Source organism: Ursus americanus, chromosome 14 (assembly GCF_024610735.1).
Source record: "Ursus americanus isolate L20-20 chromosome 14, mUrsAme1.1.p, whole genome shotgun sequence".
Lineage (NCBI taxonomy): Eukaryota > Metazoa > Chordata > Mammalia > Carnivora > Ursidae > Ursus > Ursus americanus.
The window spans coordinates 43,756,838-43,775,343 of record NC_142140.1 but is presented as its reverse complement, the minus strand read 5'-3'; the positions used below and the strand labels follow the sequence as shown (position 1 = coordinate 43,775,343).

Below are 18,506 nucleotides of genomic sequence, written 5' to 3'. Positions count from 1 at the left end.
GGCCACGTACCCCCATCATGGGGTTAGGCAGAGGTTTCTAGGGTCCTAGAAGTTTCAAGAGCTGGGGCATCAGTTTCTCAAGGGTAGGTAGGAGCCTACCACGTGAAAAACGGGCGATAGGGCTGGAGTTGGGGGGGGTTAGGGTTAGGTCGCAGGCGCTGAGAACCCACAGGTGATGCTGTGGCTGATGGTGGCACTGGCTTTATTGTCTTCGGGGGTCTTGGAAGGGTTGGGTCCTGAGGGGCAGCCGGGGCAAGAGTTTTGGGGGAGAAGGATGGCCATGGCCTTAAGTGGTGGGCATCTGGGGTGCCTCGGCCTGCGAGTGCCCGTTGGCATCCCCTGTACAGCCGTTGGGGGCAGTTGGCGCCGGTCCTTTCTTGCAAGGCACAGGGCAGGTGACGACCACAGGCCCCACTCGCTTGAGGCCGGGGCGCTCCATCTTGTGCTCCAGAAGCATGTGGTTCTGTGGCGGGAGCCCCACACAGGCCCTGGGGGAAAGGCTGGGGCTGAGCGGGGCCAGACCCCGAGGCTGGGGACCCCACAGCCTCCAATCCCTAGAGTCCCGGTGCCGAGCGGGCCAGTGGACATGAGGGCCTCGGACGGGGACCCCAAAGCCGGGGCACACCTGAGGATATTCTCGATGCAGCTGCGCTGGCGGAAGAGCGCATTGACCACCGGGCTGCCCGGCGGCACCAGCGGCGCCTTGAAGAGGAAGCTGAGCAGCGACAGCACGGAGTGGAAGCCCTGCGGCTCGGGGTCGGCGTCCGTGCAGAAGCTCACGCGCTGGCACAGCTCGGTCAGCAGCACCAGGTCCAGCATGATGGGCGCGGCCAGGAGGGAGTCCTGCGGGGCCGGCGGGTCAGAAGGCAGGCGGGCCGGCGGGCAGCCCCACTCCCGCCCGGCGGCCCCGCACCTCGCACGTGTTGTGCAGCACCAGCGTGTTGGTGCCGCCCAGCATCAGCTCCGACGTGTACTCGTCCAGCGCCCGCTTGCTGTCCCCCACGTACGGCACGTACTTGATGACCACCTGGGGGGCGGCACGAGGTCACGGGGTCCCCGCCCTCCTCCGCCAGCCCCCCCCCCCCCCCCCGCAGCGGCCCCTGGCCCACGCACACAGTGGTCGGGCTCCTCCCCGGGCGCGTAGAGCACGGGGTTGCCCTGCACCAGGTCGTCCACAACGCTGCTCTTGGACACCTCCTTGGAGCGGAACTGTGGCGGCGCCGACAGGTTCTGCCCGTCATTGTTGCCCAGGTGGTTGTAGCTCACGATGGACATGGTCTGCGGGAGCAAGGGGTCCCGCGGCAGCTGCAGGCCCCACGGCGCACAAGCCCCGCGGCGCACAAGTCTGGTGCTTGGGGTCCAGGCCCCCCCTCCTGAGCTGTGCACCCCCCAGGCCCACACACCTTGAGGCCAGAGCCAATAAGGAAGTCCACGAGCACGGACTTGACCTTGGTCTGGCCGGACTTGAAGTCGTCTCCACCCACGAAGACGCGTCGCTGCCGGGCCAGCTCGAGCGCCCCAGGCACCAGCGTGTTCTGCGGGGACCCATTGAGGAAGGCGCAGCCCTCCAAGATGCTGGCCACAGCGAAGAGAGTGGAGGGCGACACCTCCAGGCCCAGCTGTGGACGTAGGCGGGCCATCAGCACGGACGGGTCCTTGAGGGCTTGTCCTGACCCCTCTCTCCAACCCTGGACGTACGCACCTGGATGGTACGCAGCAGGTTCTCGGCGGTGTCATTGAGGCCTGGGACCACTTCGCAGAAGCGCTCCGTGTTCGCTGTCCACAGCACGATGACTTTGTCTAGCCCAGCACTGGACCGGAAGTCACGGATGTCCCTACGGATCTGCTCCAGCTGGGCAGGGAGGGAAGGAGGTTGTACAGGCCCCTCGACCTGGGGAGGTCTGGGCTACTCGGTTCCCCAAGTGCAAAGTGAGGTCTGGAAGCTCAGGATGGGAACGAGGAGACAAAAGGCCAATAACGTGGGGGGCGGGGGATGGTAGGGTTGGTGGGTGATAACTCAGGGGCAAAAGGCAAGAGCAACAAGTGGCAAGGGATACAGGGCTTTGGGCGGGGCCGCACCTGCTGTGCGCGAGTGCCCAGTATGAGGTTGTCAGCGCGCGCACTCTGGTTAGCTGCGATGAACTCGGGGATGTAGACAGAGGGCCGCGGGCGCAGGGCCTCCAAGTGCGGCCACAGTTGCTCCTGCAGCCCCCAATCCAGTACCTGCGCGCGCCGCATCGCCTCAGCCAGGTTCAGCGAAGATATGTCCCAGCCTGGGGCGGGGGGGACACCCTCAAGCTCCGCCCAACCCAGAACGTGGGCCCCTCCAGGCCCCGCCGCCCGCCCCAGCCCCCTGCCTAGGGCCCCGCCCACCGTCGAACACGAGGTCGTCGGGTGCCACCATGGGCAGCAGTGCGCTGAAAGGCACGAACACCTCCTGGCCCTCGGCGTCCAAGCCCAGGCTAACGGTGCCCGCCTGCGTCAGCGAGCCGTAGTAGTTGGCCTCCTGGGGGGCGGCAGGCGGGGCGGAGTGAGGTGGGGCGTGGCGAGAGCCACTAGCCGGCCAGGGCCCCGCCCGGCACCCTCAAGCTCCGCCTTCCTTCTGGGCGCCTCCGCTCAGCGCTCCAAGCCAGGGCAGAAGCCGCTCCCCGCTTTGGAGGTTCCCCCCACCCCCGGGAGCCCGCCGGCACCTTAAGCTCCGTTCCGGGAGGGTCTCCTCCTTCGTAGAGCTCCGCCCCCTAAAGGCCCTTCCCCCTCCGGCAGGGACTCCGGCCGAGCCCCACCCGACCCCCCACCTTGCGGCCGGTGCGCGTGGGCCAGGACAGGCGCAGTCGGTTGGCCAGCACGGCAGCGGTGAGCGTGGAGCCGTTGTTCCCGCCCCAGCCGACGAGCATGACCCCAAGCCGGGGCACCTGCCGGGCGGTCCGAAAGGTGAAGCGCGTGGACGTGGGGTATACCTGGGGGCGGGCGGTGCAGTGAGCCTGAGGCCACAGGCCCTTCCTCCCTCACTACAGGGACAGAGTCTTCGACGTTGGGTAATTCCCGTCCCCTCCCAGCTCCCTGGTTCCCCCATTCCCACCCCCCACCTCGGGTCCCTTGCCTACCTTGAGGACACTGCCCTCGCGGCTGACGCACGTTGTCCGGTACTCGTACTGAGCCTCGATGGCGTCGGGGCCGTAGGCCACGTCGGGGCTCTCGACCACGAAATCGGCTGTGGCCTCCATCGCGGAGAGCTAGGGGCGCGGGGTGGACAGGAGGTCAGCGGGGACACGAGAGCCGGCGGACCGAGCCGACAGCGGTCCCCAGGGAGCCCGCACCACGCCCCGGGGCCGCACTCACCGGCGCGGATTCAACTCGGACAGTGGCAGACGGCGAGGGCTCGGGGCGCGCGAACTCCAGAGAAAAGAGCCGCGGCCCCGCCCCCGCCCCGCCCCGCCCCTCACCCCACCCGCGCCAGGGAGGAGGGGCGCGCGGGGAGGAGGGGCGCTCCGGCCTCGGACAGGGAGGACTAGGAGGACTCGGGTTCAAGGCCCCGTAGGCCCGAGCCATCGCTGCCCTTGGGTTCCCGCCCCACCGGGGGCGGCGGGATATCCACGTGGGCCACAGACCCCCGCCCGCGCACCGGGCGCGTGGATTCCATTCTCACCGCAGCCGGTTAGGGCGCGCGGCCACTTTTCCTCATTTTACAAAAAGAGGGCATTAAGGCTGCAAGAGAGCGCCAGGCCCAGCCACCAGGCAGGAGGTGGAGCTGGGCAGGAGGGCTGGGCACCTGGGTCCGAGACACTGCAGCGCAAACTGGAGCCAAAGACTGAGCCGGGGCTCAGACTCCACAGCCAGGCCCTCCTCCAGCCGCGGCCGCCTCTGCTCCCCCTTCCTGAGCGGGACTACCCCACCAGGCACGCCTGACAGGGCTCACACGGAGTGTGTAGGCGGCGCTGCGAGGCCTGGGTTTCCCTACCTGTAGCAGGAGGGCTTGGCAGGGCCTGGCTGAAGGGGGCCAGTGTTCGGTGGGGAGAGGAGGGGAAGGGAGGGGGCAGGGCCAAGGAGGTCAGCTGGGGAGGAGCTAGGCAGGCACAGCACTGCGCCCCCCTAGCACCCAGTGATAAGGGAGCGTGGGAACCCGGCGGGCGGGCGGGGGCGGCTCCCCCAGGAACTTTCCAAAACAAGCGGCCTCCTCCGGCTGGAAAGTTTCCACCACTGGAGCTGACCCAAAAGGTGGATAGTTGGGAACGCTCGCAGGAAACATGGTCAGGGCCTGGCCTTGGAGGTTGGGGGCTCCAAGGCTCCGGTTCCAGGCTTTGTCCTCAAGGGACTCCAGTGTGGGGGAGCCGGAAGGAGACTGGGGCACCCCTAGCCCGAGCCAACTCAGAAGTAGGGTCTGACCGGGCAGGTTGCTGGGAGGAGGTGGTCGCTGGAAGAGTCTTGAGACTTGAAGACATCCGTTATCAGGAGAGATGAAGAACTGCCCTAGCAAAAACCTGGGGGAGAGGGTGCACTGGCAGATGAAAAGGAGGCCGGTGGGCGGGGGGAGCAGTCTGGGGACCAGTGCAGACCCGCAAGGCTGGGGACAGGGAATACTTAATAAATACTAGGGTTTTGTTCCTGGTTTCTGGCTGGAGATGGAGTTCAGTCGCCAAAGGCTGGTGATTTCATCATACCTGCTAACGGAACCTCCATAAACACCCCGAAACCGCACATGGCGTGTGGGAGGGGGCACATCTGGAGAAGGGCATGGGCGCCCGGCGCCGTTCTCCACACCCTGCCTTCAGCATCTCCCTCCATGTGGCTGTTGGCAGTGTTTTCCTGAGCTCTGTGAGCCATTCTAGCAAACCTAAGAAGGAGCCGTGGGAAGCCCTGGTTTATATCCAGTTGCTCAGAGTATGGGTGGCCAGAGACTTGGGGCAGGTGTCTGGAGTGGTGGGCGGTCTCGTGGGACTGAGCCCTTAACCTGTGGGATCTGATGCCAGCCCCAAGAACGGAAATACAGTTGGTGCCAGAGGGAGGGAGCGTGCGCCGCCAAGTGCCAGCTGACCCGGGAACGTGCCGACGCCCAGGCCTGGGGAGCCCTAGCGTGCACTGGGCAGCCTGTGGGAGGTGCCAGGAGGAGAGAAAGGGCAGAGCAGTCCGTCGGGCACCGGACAGTGATCGCAGGGACTGCCTGGGTGAGGGGAGGGGGGAGACTGTGTTGCCTTGGAGCAACTGGGGACCCCTGTCCCCACTATAACGCAGGCTCCTGAGGGCAGGGGCAGGGCTGTCTCCGTCACTAAGTGCCAGTGCCCAAGCGGAGCTCGGCACACAGGAGGGGCTATGGGATCAGAGTGCTGGTGAGATGGGAACCAGGGACCTTGGCCAGCAAGTGGCAGGCAGGGGTGAGTGGGCGGCCCCAAGCCCCTCTGCCACGCTACAGGTTGTGAGGTCGGGAAGACCTTTCTGGGGCCCCTGGGGGGCTGGATTTGTGGCATCCTTGGCTCAGGAAGGATCCTGATGGGACCCCCTGCAGCTATGGTGCACTCAGGGCCTGATGGCCACAGTGCCTCTGGGCAGTGGGAGGGGCTGCAGGGGAGTCGGAGAAGGGCCTATGGGAGCACGTGGGCAGGGCCAAGCTGAGGCATGACAGGGTTCAAGGAAGCAGACATTGGCCCTGGACCCTGTACTGTCGGGACAGAGAGGTTATCCCCTAAAAGGGGGAGCAGGGTATGCTCTGCCCCACAGGGCCCGCCCGACCTTGCCTCCTGTGCCCCTTGGATTCCCGGGCCACCTTAGAACTCAGGCCAAGGCTGGGGCCAGAGGGGCTGTCCAGGAGGTTAAGGCCCAGAGCCCCTGACCCCTGGACCCCTTTCATCCCAGGCTTATTCTTTGTCTGTTTTTCCTTTCTAAAATAAATACCCACCCACACCCTGTCCTTCAAGAGGAGGACCCTGACCCCCGCCTTCCTCTCCTCACCTGGAGCATGGGGCAAGGACAGCCATTGCTACCGGCATCCTGGGCCTGGGGGATTCCACTGGGCCTCGGCATCCCCATCCCCATCATGGGCACAGGGGCAGCCCCAGTGAGCCAGCCTGGCGGGGAGAAACAACAGAACAGTGCCATCACTGCCGTTTTCCCCAGCCACAGCTCATTTCCCCAGGGAAGGGCACTCCCCTGGCCCCATGTGTCCCTACTACTCCTGGGGGCTGTGGCACTTCGGAAGGCCCCGGCTGGACCTGGTCTACCCTGTCGTCGACACTGGGGGACACAGCCCTTCTCATATACCCACTGTGGCTCCCCACTGCCCCCGTATCCCGAGGCTTCATCCTTTCTTACCTACGACCAGGCGGTCTGACCTCATGCCTCGCACCAGCAGTGCCCATCGCCTCGGCCAGTCAGCCTCCACCTGCCGGCCTCCCTGCGCCCCCACCCCGGCCACACACCTGCTCATCGCCATGGTGCTCCAGGGCTCGGTACCCTCCTGACCCCAGCCCACCCCCACAAGGGAGCCAAGAGGCCCCGGCTGTGACAGACAAAAATGCTCCCAGGCACTTGGGGCTTCTAGGTTCGGTTCAGTGAAATTTATTGTAGGTTGAAAAAATCAGCATTCACCTGGTTTAGTGTACAAAAAGGACACTAGATCTTTTAAGAAAATATTAGGAAACTGAAGACGCGGATGCCTTTCAATAGTAACATTTTGGCAAAAGTGAAAAGTTCTTGTAAACACCAACTCCATGGCTCAAAATAGTTTTTCTCCACAGTACAATATTAAGGGGGGGGGGAACACAGTATCAATAAGTTAGACCATATTTAATCAGCTAGAACTTTTGTCCATCAACCCCCAAAGCACAAAACTTTTCTTAGCTTCATAATTCCTTAAAAGGAGAAAAACAACAACAACAACAAAACAACAAAAAGCCAACAACAAAAAGGAAATTCAACTTGGAGTCCCTTGAACTGGTTCCCAGGGCGGAGGGCCGGGTCAGCCCTCCAACTGTGGCCTCCTTAAACAATCCTTCAGCCGAGTCTGCATGTCCGGCCGAGTAGTCCGCGCACACGACTCAGCTGTCTGCAGAACTCGGGGATCCCTGGGGTCCGCTCGGCCCTCCCCCCACTCCATCCCAAATGAAAAAACAAAACAACAGCTATTGAAACATGAAGGATCAGCTCCCTCGGTGCTCCGGGCATCCCAGGGGTCCCAAGGAAGGAGCGGGGGGGGGGGGGGGGCGGACTGCAGGTGCCTGCTCTTTGGGAAGCCATTAGGAGACATCCCCGTGGCTTAGAAAAATAGACACGTCTACTGAGCATTTCTGCTCTCCCTGCCTCGCTAGTGTTGGCGGCAGCAGCCCCCCACCTCCCCCCGCTGGCGAGCCCCAGGCTCCAGGTTGCAGCCACTCCCTCTGCCTTCCCCAGTCCTGGGTGGCTTCGCTGAATGTGGCCCTGAATGTGAACACACGCCTCAGGCCCCACTGCACCCCGGCGGGGCCCCTCACACACACATACACACATACACGCATGCACATGCGCGCACACACACGCACACATGCGTGCGCGTGGTCCCCCGACACTTTGGGGGACACTAGACTAGGCACAGCTACTAAGCAGCAATTATGGTGTCCATGGATCCCCTGCCCCCAGAGTGGGCGGAGAGGGCACGTTTTCTGAGCTCGCTCTCGGGGGGTCCCCTGACCCCATCGACCCCCAGCCCCTCCCTGAGTGCAAACCCTGCGGTGGCTCTGCTAAGATGACCCCAAGACCCACAAGCAAACTGAGGGATGGAGTGAGGTCAACAGCATGGAGACCACACGGTCTCGGCGTGAAAAGAAAAGCAGCAGCAAAGGGGAAATCGAGAACATAATAAAATAAAATTTGACACTGTTGTTGCAGTGCGAGCTCGTAGCACAGAAAACCCCCAGTGACCCCCTACAGCTGAGGGCCTGAAATAGCAGGGCAGGTCTGGTGGGCTGAGAGCTGCTCTGCTCCCGCAGCTTGGCAGCTGCTGCTCGGAGGCCAGCTGGAGTTCTCGAAATAGACCTGGGCGGGCCTCCACCCCCTTCGGGCAGAGACCCCGTCCTTGCCTAGGCGGGGAGAGGCTGGAGACCAGAGGGAGGGCTAGCGGCAGGAGCACAGCCAGACCCCAGCCCGGGAGGCGAGCCGGCTGCACCTCCCCACCCCCCACCCGCCACCCCCTCCTCGGTTCTCTCCTCAGCCCTCAGGAACAACTGAACTTGCCGCCGGCATCTGAATACTGCAGGAAGGACACAGGGTGGCATCCGGACCCTGGTGTCCAGGGAGGGGGGCACAGGTTTAGAAAAGATGCTTTCTCTCTCATACAAAAATAGACGGAGTCTCAGAAGCAGTAGCTAAAAGTGGCTGTCTCTGTAGAAAACTAGAAAAGGCAGGCAGGCTGGCCCTGGAGTCTTTCCGTGAGGGGGCACTGAAGCCCCTCGGGCTGCGGGCCGGAGAGGAGGTGGGCTTCCTGAAGAGCCCATCCCGGGTGGGGGCTCCTCAGACGTGGGGGGGCCGAGGGAGTGGGATGAGACGCCGGCCCCCCCACCTGAATCTGTGAGCTGCGGGCACCAGGTCTGCGGGGCTCCCCTGAAAGCCGGCGTTGCTGGCTCAGATGAACGTGGTCTTCCTCGTATTTATTTTTTTAAATAAATCTCTTTTTCCGTTCTGTAGCTCCCCCCCCCGCCCCCGCCCCAGCTCCCCCGCCATCCAGAAGGGTCAGCCCGGCAAGGGGAGCTGGCCTAGCGGGCCAAGCAGGACCTCCTGCCCCGCGGCCTCAGGCTAGGGCCAGGCCTGCAGCTGCCGCTGGTCGTACTCGGCGATGAGCCTCTTGATGTGGGCCAGCTTGCTGTGCAGGTACTCGCAGCGGTGCTTCTCCTGGCTGTAGTTGGTGTTGGTCTGTAAGAGAGCGCAGGCCTGAGCCGCGTCCTCCAGCCCGCCCGGCGTCCCAGAGCGCGGGGGGCGAGGACAAGCACTGCCTCGTGGGGCGCGTGCCAGCCTAGTGCCAGCCTACGGGCCACCTTGGGCTCCCACTCCCCCTGCCTGGAGGCCAGTGCCCACCACACAATGACAAGGACCCTTGCTCTACCTTAGGCCAGAGCCCTGGGCGGGTATCCCTCCCCAAGCCCCATCCTGGGAAAGAGGGTCACTGCCAGGATGAGGGTGGCCAGAGGCAGGATTGTCATGAAGCCTCCTTCCTGGGCGGGGGCCTGGCTGGCACAGAAATGCCCTGGCGCACAGGGGCACACACGTGGTGAACCCACAGCTAGTGGCCTTCGGAGCGAGAACTGATAGAGCCCTGAGGAGACATTCCTTCTAGTGGCACATCTGGGGGTGGGGAACTTGAGCTCCTCCCTTGACCTTGGAGGGAGCTGGCAAGAGCCTGGGGGCTGCAGTCACTCGAGTGGGAGTGCCCAAGGGTGCTTTGCTGCCAAGGGAGGGATGGGCTGAGCTTCTTGCTGTAACTGGGGGGGAGGGGGCAGGAGCTGCTTTGAGGACCTGAGACCCCAGCCCCGCCAAGGCCCTTCTCTAGGGCAGCTCACCTTCAGGAGACAGCTTCGTGTGACCCCACCCCACCCCCCACAAGGGGTGGAGACTTACCTTTTTGATTTTTCGATATTCTTGCAAGATCTGCCCCCGAGTAGTCTGGAGGAAAAACAAAAGAGAAAGCGAACAATGCCTTTGCCTGCAGAGACCCCCACTGAGTGATCCCTTCTCCCCGATAACCTGTGACCTGCAGAGTCACCGCCAGCCTTGAGACAATAGCCTCAAGAGAAGCTGACCAAAGTAAAGAGAAGCAGGCTGGGGGGGGGGGGTGAGCAAGGGGAGGTGGGGGAGGATGCCAGGCCAGGGGAGTGAGGGGCAGGGGCCCGGCCTCAGCAACAAACACAATGGCCAGCACAGTAGGAGGGAGAGGGCAAAGAGCACGCTGGGCGGCCTCCTTCCCCTCACACCCAGCTGGCCCGTCCACTGTTCAAGGTCAAGCGCAGAACCCCCCCTCCCCACACCTGGGGATACAGGGGGATATTGGGGAATGCTCATGCGGGGGCTGCAGGAGGGAGAAGAGTAAGACCATGGGATTCCTCTGTCCCAGACCCTCAGAACCCTCATTGCTTCTCTGATTATGGGCTGTTTCTTCTGGAAACCGAAGTGGCCCCCCCAAGAGGAGACAGACCCCAACACCCCAATTAATCAGACTTGCTCTGAAAGGTGGTATGAGGGGAGGCTGGTGACCAAGGGTGGAGCTCCCCCCACCCCCAGCAGTGAGCTCCCAACATGGGCCGGCTTAGGGAGTGCCTTTGATCAGAGGGTGAGGGGGCCGCAGGGACTCTTCAGCCCCATCCCTGTGGCTCTGACAGCATGGATGGGCTGTGAGCTGCAGGGAGGACCCCAGGCACTCTTGCAGAGGGACCCATGTGACCCAACTCTATAGGGCCTGGCTGTTTCAGTGGCTCTGAACACGACTCCTGCCCCAATGGGTCATCTCCCACCTGTGGAGTCAGTCTCCAGTGTCCCCACTGTACAGAAGGCCGAGCTGGGCCCGAGAGCCTGTGGACTCCCATGGCAGAGCCCCAGGGACGCCCACACCAGCAGCCAGGGACAACGGCCTGCCAGGCCCTGCCAGGAAGAAACACTGGTAGACCTCCTCACCTGGGAGGGGCAGCGGCCAGACTCTGGGGCCACGGGTGGGGCTGGAAGCCTTGGGTTTGGCTGCACCCACGAGAAAGGGCCCATCTCACGCAGGTCGGGTGCAGAGCATGGGAGGAGAGCACACCGCGGTGGGACGGGGAACACTCGCGCCGTGGTGCGGGGCGGGGGGGGGGGGGGCAGCTATGGGCGGGGCTCTACCTCATACTCCTCGGAGCCCTGCGACAGCTGCCGGAGCTGGGCGTCCAGCTGCGTGAAACGCCGTGTGATCTGCTCGATGCGAGCGTGCAGGTCCCGGTACTCGCTATACTCCGCGTTAAAGTCGTTTTTGTAGCTCTGGCGCTGCTCCGAGGAGGAAATGGTGGCGTATTTTCTGAGGAGATGTAAAGAGGGTCTGGCAGGGCTCAGGGCACTACAGGGGAGAGGCTGGAGTCCCCACGGCTGCCTGGCAGGCCCCACCCAGGCCTCAAGGTCGCAGGTGACTTCCTGGCTCCAGCAGGAAGGTTGTGTGGCTGAGAATCCCCCCCCACTCCATCCATGCAGTGCAGGGGAGAGTGCGGGGCGGGGAGAGAGCGGGGGCCAGCGAGGGAAGTACTCACAGCAAGTAGTCAGGTGTCTCTGAGGTCGACGTGGGGACGCTTGAACTGCTGCAGGTCCCGTTCAAACCTACAAAGAAAGAGCAAAAGGTCTGTTGTCTGAAGGAACGGAGGGATAGCAGAAGGGGAGTCAGGATGGGCAGAGGGAGTGAGGGCCGGGCAGGGACCACCTCGGGGGCCTCAAGGGAGGACGTGCAGAGAGCCCACGGGGTGCCGCGTGCATGTGTTCAGCAAGCAGCTGCAAGGCCAAGTTCATCACAGGGCCAGTGCCTGGGCAACCTGGCCAGAGCCTGACCACCCAGAGACCCTGCTGCCTCTGCGGACTGCACGTAGAAGGTCATTACTCTGGGAACCAGCAACCCCCCTGCCCACCTCTGGCCTGGCGGGACAGAGACAGAGGGCCACCTGGGGAAGCCCTGGCTCCTGCCCGCACCCCAGGCCACCCACTAAGTGGAACCGAAGGACACGGGACTGTCCACGGCACTTGGTGGGCAGTTGACCAAAACTACAATCTAGCCTATTTCCCAGCACAGAAGAGATTTTGTCACCATGCAGCGTGTCCTCAGTATGCACCGTGTGTCCCTCGGACAGGAAAGCACCTGGGACTCCCTGTGCCACAGGACTCCCACCAACGGACGGAGCACACGTCTCCCACTTCTCGGGGCTGCAGGCCAATGACCACACATGTGACGGCTTACTCCATGCCGCCACCACACATGCTTTGTATGAGATGCCTTCCAGAGTGTTCTGCCATTTGTGGGCCCAGTCAACATGGCCTCATTTAGCCCTTCTGAGATCTTTACCAGGTGAGGGAACAAATAGGGAAACCAAGGCTCAGGGACAGATTCTCCTGGCACCTAAGACACCCTTGAGCTCTGGCCTGAGGCAAACCTCAGAGGCCCTGCTCCTACTGCAGCCCTCGCTGTGCTTGGGCCATCGTTCAGCCCCGGCTGAGCTGGTTCCCACCACGGGGCCTGGGCCTAAAGCGAACCCTCCCCACTGCTGCTCTCATCTGCCCCTTCCACTAGCTTCTCCTATTCCTCCCCCGGGTCTGGGCCCCATGGTGAGAAGGCTCCCCCGCCCCCTGCACACCAGCCTGTCCAGGAAGGCACGCGGAGGCAAGAGGAGGGGTCCACGGACGAGCAAGAGTGGGGAGCAGGCACGAGGATGGCCAGAGGGCACAGGGGGACAGGTACCCTGAGGGGCATGAGTTGGGGCTGTGAGTGCAAGGGGGCGCCAGCGTAGGGCCGGCTAAGGAGAGCATCTGCCGGCCAGGCGGGGGGGCTGCTGCTGTCTGGGGCAGAGGTGATCGCGGGGGGCGGGGCCGGCCCGTGCCACACAGAGGAGTGGGTTAATCGACGCCGTCCCTCCCACAGGAGTCACGAAAGCAAGGAAGCTTCCTCACGTGCTGACCTGGAACTTTCTCCAGCGCGTCTGAGGGAGGGGCACGGTGCACAAAGAACAATGCCATTGTTAGAGGGAGGTGGGCGGCTCCTGCTGGAGCGGCTGCCTGCACAGGCAGAGCACCCTGTCCCCGAAGGAGCCCGGGAGCGGGCCGGGAGGCCTCCGTGCTCAGCCATTACTGTTACATTTGAGGCGCCGGCCAGACGCAGATTAAGATGGATAAAGCAGTATTTAGTGCCTTAGTTGTCCTTATCTCTTCCCTTGGGCCACCTACTCCCTGGTTTGCCTGAGTCCAAATCTCACTTTCCCCACTTAACCTGGGGACAAGCTACCCAGGCCAACGTGCCCTGGGCAGGATTTGAAGCTGTGTGAGCGCCATGTGTCCTCCTTCCCTGGGCCTTGCTTTCACCATTTGGGATGGGACGTGCTGCGTGGCTGGGCCTGCTCAGGGTTCGTCTCTCCGGGCAGGTTCTCCAGGGAACCTTGCCTCACCCAGCAGCTGCCAACACCTGCCCTCCGACCAGAGGAGGGGCTGGCAAAGGCCTTTCTGGAGTGCAGTTGAACAACTCATTAAAAAGCCTTAAGGCGAAAGCAGCTCTACCCTTGCCCCAGGAATGCCTCCTGCTTGGATCCTTCCTCGGAAATAAGCTGAAAGCAGCAGCGAGTTACACAGACCGGTCGGCGTCTTGGCTGCCACCATGCTGATGAGGTCAGCAGCCACACAGGGTGCCCAGCTTGGGCTCCCCGGGCTATGAACTCCAGGTGGCCCAGGCCCTGGGGGTGAAGACCCCTACTCCCACCCCAAGTCTGACCTGTCCACACACCGCCCCAGTATCTCTGGGCCTAACAAAGTTTCTCTGGCTCAGCAGCACACAGCCCCGCCAGCCTCACACCCCTCTCATCCTGCTGCTATGATCCCAGATCTCTGAACGTCTGGCTTTCTCCCCTGCTCTGTGACCTCCTTCTGACTCCTACTGCCTGCTGTTCTATGGACAGCTTCCCAAACCCAGTCTCCATGGGCTGGAATGTTCACTAGTCAGCAGGCTTACCAGAGGCCTGTGGCAGTCCAGGCACTGCCCCTCTCCAGCCAGGCCCTGTACCCTCCTGCCTTCCTTGAACTCCAGCCCCACCCTGCTCCCTTTCAGTGTCTGCGACCTCCCTACAACAGAGCTGAGCCTGGAACTAATTCCTCTCCAGGTGCACTGTCCCCTCCCATGGGCCCCAGCTCAGAGGTTCTGTGCTCCCAGCACTGGCCTGGCACACAGCAGGACCGCAGAAGGCTCCAGGGCCGAGACCACTGAAGCATTCACAACCTTGTGTAAGAACACAAGGTGCAGGGGCACCTGGGTGGCTCGGATCGTTAAGCCTCTGCCTTCAGCACAGGTCATGATCTCCAGTTCCTGGGATCGAGCCCTACATGGGGCTCCCAGCTCAACAGGGAGTCTGCTTCTCCCTCTCTCTCTGCCTCTCCCCCTGCTCGTGCTGTCTCTCATAAATAAATAAAACATCTTAAACAACAACACACAGGGTGCAGGGATGCCTGGGTGGCTCAGTTGGCTAAGTGTCTGCCTTTGGCTCAGGTCACGATCCCCAGGTCCTGGGATCAAGCCCTGCATCAGGCTCCCTGCTCAGCAGGGGAGTCTGCTTCTCCCCCTTCCCCTGCTCTCTCTTCTCTCACTCATTCTCTCGCTTTCAAACAAATAAAATCTTAAAAAAAAAAAAAAAAAAAAAGAACACAGGGTGCAAAGAAGCTGAATGTGTAGGGCGTGCCAGTGTGGGGGCTCATGGAGTGGTAGAGCCCCTCTGAGCAATGGTGGGAGTGGGCTGGAGCGTCGCCCATCCCAGGCCTGCCTCCTGGTACGTACCCGGGGCGTCTGGTGGGGCTCCTAGGGGGCTGGGCATGTGGTCTGGCAATCGGGCCCGGTGTCTGTCCTCAGCAGCTCTCTCCTTGTCTTTGTGCTTCTTGGACTTCTTCTTGGATTTGCTGCGTGATGAGCCACCGTGGGGCCTGCTGGGCTGGGCACAGTCCGTCAGCAGGGGCAAGCTGAGGCACGTAGTCGGGGCCGGGGTGGCCACTTCCCCGTGCTCGCAGTCCCGGCCACCGTGGCCCAGGTCATTGCTGACGTCAGCCAGAGGGTCATGGGCCCTTGGGGGTTCCAACCTTGGCGGCTCCAACCTTGGCGGCTCCAACCGCGGGGGCTCCAACCGCGGGGGCTCCAATCGCGGGGGCAGGTGGGTGTCTGTGCCAGCTAGTGGGCCCGGAGTGGGCAGCAAGGCCTCACGGCCATGGGGTGCACTCAGCTTCCCATTGATGGGAGGCTGAGCTCTCTGGGTAAAATGTGATATCCTGGTTTTCTTGCTGACCAGGGAGTCGATGAAATCAGGAGGCTGTGATCGTTTCTGCAATGGGAGGGAAACAATTTTAAAAGGGAGACTGTGTCTGGAGCCACTGGTGTCTCCTGAGAAGTGGCTGGAGAACAACAGGCCTTGAGCTCATGAGGCCCTAGGAAATCCAGTGTCTGCCTGCAAGGCCCACTCTGGCCACAAGGGGGAACCCAGAAAAGAGCCAGGCCCTTGCTAACTTAGGCTCAGCCCACCCTGAGGACAGAGCCAAGGAAGGGCAGCATCCGCCGAACTGCCCAGCTGAGCACTCAAGAAGGGCCACCTCCAGGGACTGGTCTGCAACATTGCAGCATTCAGTATCGTCCCTAGGTGATGGGGATGGTGACAGAACCAAGTCTGAAGGACACATGGCAGCCCCACCAGCTGGGACTCCCCCCACCCCCCACCAGACCCAGGACTACTTGGATCCCCAAGGGACTCCCTGTGACATGGTGCAGGCCACACCCCCACTTCACAAGGGAGAAGGCTGAGGCATGTGAGGCAAGGCCAGACCACAGATCGCCCAGACCCTAGGAAATGGCTAGAGAGTAAGATGGTAGGTGGCAGGCCCACCACCGGGGGGGCAAAAGAGTAAGGAGGCTGTCAGCCCTCTACTTTGGCCCAGAGCCAGGGCAGGCACAGACCTGACCTCTTCACAAGGAGGATTCAGGGCCTTGGACATGGGCTGGGAGCCTCCAGGGCAAAGGAGAGAAGGGGGGTAAATAAGGGACATGGGACGAGGGACTCACGAGCCAGAGCGTGCAGCTGGGGACACCTGACTGCCCGTCCTGACTACTGACTAGATCAGCAGTGGCCACCACTCACGGGGCTCTGTGCCTGCAGCCGGCACACTCGATTTTACGGAAACTTCACACAGCCTGGAGGGCAAGGGCACCTACCGTGCCTGCTGCACACAGGGCACGGGGCTTGGGGCAATCCGGGAGGCTGCCCTCCCTTAGCCACGGCACCCACCAGTATTCGAGGGAGCTGCACCAGGGACCCAGGAGTCTGGGGACAGCCAGGCAGTTGCTCACTCACTGAAGAAAACACCCAGCTCTGAGCCAAGGGCCCCATGGGCTGCCCAAACACTGAGGTCAGGCCTGGCCCACTGGCCCTTATCCTGCCGCTCCTCCCTCGCCACTGCCATGGCCTCTGTGCGTTGTCACATCCTCGCCCACCGCTCCTACCTGAGGGGGTGAGGCTGAGCTTCCGTGTTCTCTGGGAGGACTGGAGGCAGCAGAGTCTCCAGGGAGGCCAACTGCGCTCTGTGGCTGGCAGAGCTTCCTACGAAGGAGAGCCAGGGTAGAGGTAAGGCTGCACAACGTGCGGGGCGCGCCCAGGCCCCCCTGCCTTCCCACAGACACCACACTGTCTCACCTGCACCCAGAGATCTGCACTGGGCCCCACTGTCCCGATGAACCAGAACAGGGTCAAGTACACTGGGTACCTCAGGGCGTGGCACACAGCTGCCCAAACACAGCCCACCCCAGGTTCATCCACAGCCCGAGGACTGTCCCCTTGGTGTCCTGTGTGCCCAGAGAAGGGTCAGTGGACCAGCCACTCATGTAGACACCCAGAGACCCAAGTAAAACTGACAGAGTATACAAGCTTTGTGCTGTGTCCCTGTGGGAGCCGGGTACACCGGGGCACGGGCCCCTCCTTTTAAAAACAATCATTCTGGGGCGCCTGGGTGGCTCAGTTGGTTAAGCAACTGCCTTCGGCTCAGGTCATGATCCCAGGGTCCTGGGATCGAGCCCCGCATCAGGCACCTTGCTCGGCGGGGAACCTGCTTCTCACTCTCGCTGCTACTCTGCCTGCTTGTGCTCTCTCTCTCTGTGTCAAATAAATAAATAAAAATTCTTTTAAAAAAATTCTTCATCCTAATAATGCTTACTGCAGAAACTTTATTTTATTTTTTTTAAAGATTTTATTTATTTATTCGACAGAGATAGAGACAGCCAGCAAGAGAGGGAACACAAGCAGGGGGAGTGGGAGAGGAAGAAGCAGGCTCATAGCGGAGGAGCCTGATGTGGGGCTCGATCCCATAACGCCGCGATCACGCCCTGAGCCGAAGGTGGACGCTTAACCGCTGCGCCACCCAGGCGCCCCACTGCAGAAACTTTAGAAAATGCTGAAGGGGACTGAGATGCCCTCGCGTGACAGGAAGGCCTCCCGGATTCAAGACCCACCTTCTTGGGAGCCAACATGACAATACCTCCTCAAGGATGACAGGGGCAGCCACCGGCCTAAGTACCTGAGCATGATGATGCAGCCGGGGATGAGGGAGGAGACAGCCTGACACTCAAAGGGCAAATGGAGGCCCCACTAGTGACCCTGGCTTGAGGCCCCTCTCTGATCCCCTCTCATATTCCCAGAGATGCGAGTCTCATGGGAGCCCTGCAGCCAGCCCGGTGTCCTGTGCGGTGCCCTGCCAGGGTCTGGGGCTATGGGGACCGCGTCTGCACTCACTGCTCTTAATCAGTGATGAGCCAAGCAGACCTCCTTGACTGACAGCCACATGATAGACCGCTGCTGCTGTTCCCTCCGTGGTCTCCCCAGATGTAAGGAGAGCCCCAGGAAAAGTGCCTGCAACGTGCAAGCACTCACCAGGGCAACACGGTCCAACGCGGCCAAGACAGGTACCTCGAGTCTGCTGTCCAGCCACACAGAAGCAACCACAGGCATTTACATCTGCTCTCTTTCCAGCCCCCACTAAAAAGGCATGACGGAGTAAGGGAAAAGAGAGCAGCACGATCTAACGCTGAAAGCAGAAGCGGTGACTATCCTATAGAAACCAAGAAAATGGGGCCCCAGGCTGTAAAACCCCACGGGTCTGGGCTCAGAGTCTCAGAGACCTCAGAGACCTCAGAGAAGGGGCTCCTGCAGGGCTGTCCCTGCTCTGCTCTGGGGCTCTGGGGCTGTGGGGAAGGAGCTCACAGTGTGTCCAGGAGTGAAGGAGCCCAGCCTTCTCTAGGAAGCCAGGAGGCTGCTCAAGCCACCCCTGGACAACAGGATAGACAGACGTGTGGCCTCAGGAGACGAGGGAACAGCGGGGCCCGTGGGGGTTCAGAGAAATCTCAGCAGCTCTCCTGAGGAAACGGAACCACTCAGGAAAGCCTGGAAGGGCTGCACCGAGGCTTCCAGGTAACAAACGTCAGAGTCCAAAAGAGAGAGACAAGAGAATGCATTTGAAAGGGTAGAGAGACTCTATAAGCAGATGAAAACTTCAAATCCACAAGAGAAACACCAGCCTACTATCCACAGAAAGACAAAGGACTTGAATAGATGTTTCTCCAAAGAAGATACACAAATGGCTAATAAGCACATGAAAAAGTTCTCAACATGATTAGTCGTCAGGAAAACACAAATCAAAACCACAATGAGATATCACCTCACACCCACCAAGAGAGCTAGAATAACACAAAACAGAACAAGAACATAACAAGTATTGGTGAGAAAGTGGGGAAAGCAGAAAAACCTTTCTGTGTGTTGCTGGTGGGA

The 18,506-nt window shown here is 61.6% G+C and overlaps 2 protein-coding genes across 2 annotated transcripts in view; both read right to left on the bottom strand.

Annotated features, from left to right (window-relative positions):
- Positions 1–185: 185 nt before the first annotated feature.
- ISYNA1 (inositol-3-phosphate synthase 1) lies at positions 186–3,429 on the bottom strand. The gene is made up of 11 exons (XM_045778646.2): positions 3,340–3,429; positions 3,105–3,233; positions 2,796–2,957; positions 2,374–2,506; positions 2,080–2,273; positions 1,703–1,852; positions 1,404–1,619; positions 1,114–1,278; positions 914–1,027; positions 626–843; positions 186–488 (listed from the first exon to the last, which is right to left on the bottom strand). Exons 2-11 carry the CDS (start codon positions 3,222–3,224, stop codon positions 287–289), a joined length of 1,674 nt encoding a protein of 557 aa, XP_045634602.1. The 5' UTR covers positions 3,225–3,233; positions 3,340–3,429; the 3' UTR covers positions 186–286.
- A 3,097-nt stretch (positions 3,430–6,526) lies between these two features.
- ELL (elongation factor for RNA polymerase II) overlaps positions 6,527–18,506 on the bottom strand; it is a 75,121-nt gene continuing 63,141 nt past the window's right edge. The window contains exons 7-12 of the mRNA XM_045778392.2: positions 16,193–16,289; positions 14,489–15,023; positions 11,223–11,289; positions 10,825–10,996; positions 9,577–9,621; positions 6,527–8,874 (exon numbers count right to left, since the gene is read on the bottom strand). Coding sequence (XP_045634348.1) covers positions 8,758–8,874; positions 9,577–9,621; positions 10,825–10,996; positions 11,223–11,289; positions 14,489–15,023; positions 16,193–16,289 — 1,033 coding nt within the window. The 3' untranslated portion in view covers positions 6,527–8,757. The remainder of the gene's footprint in view (positions 8,875–9,576; positions 9,622–10,824; positions 10,997–11,222; positions 11,290–14,488; positions 15,024–16,192; positions 16,290–18,506) is intronic.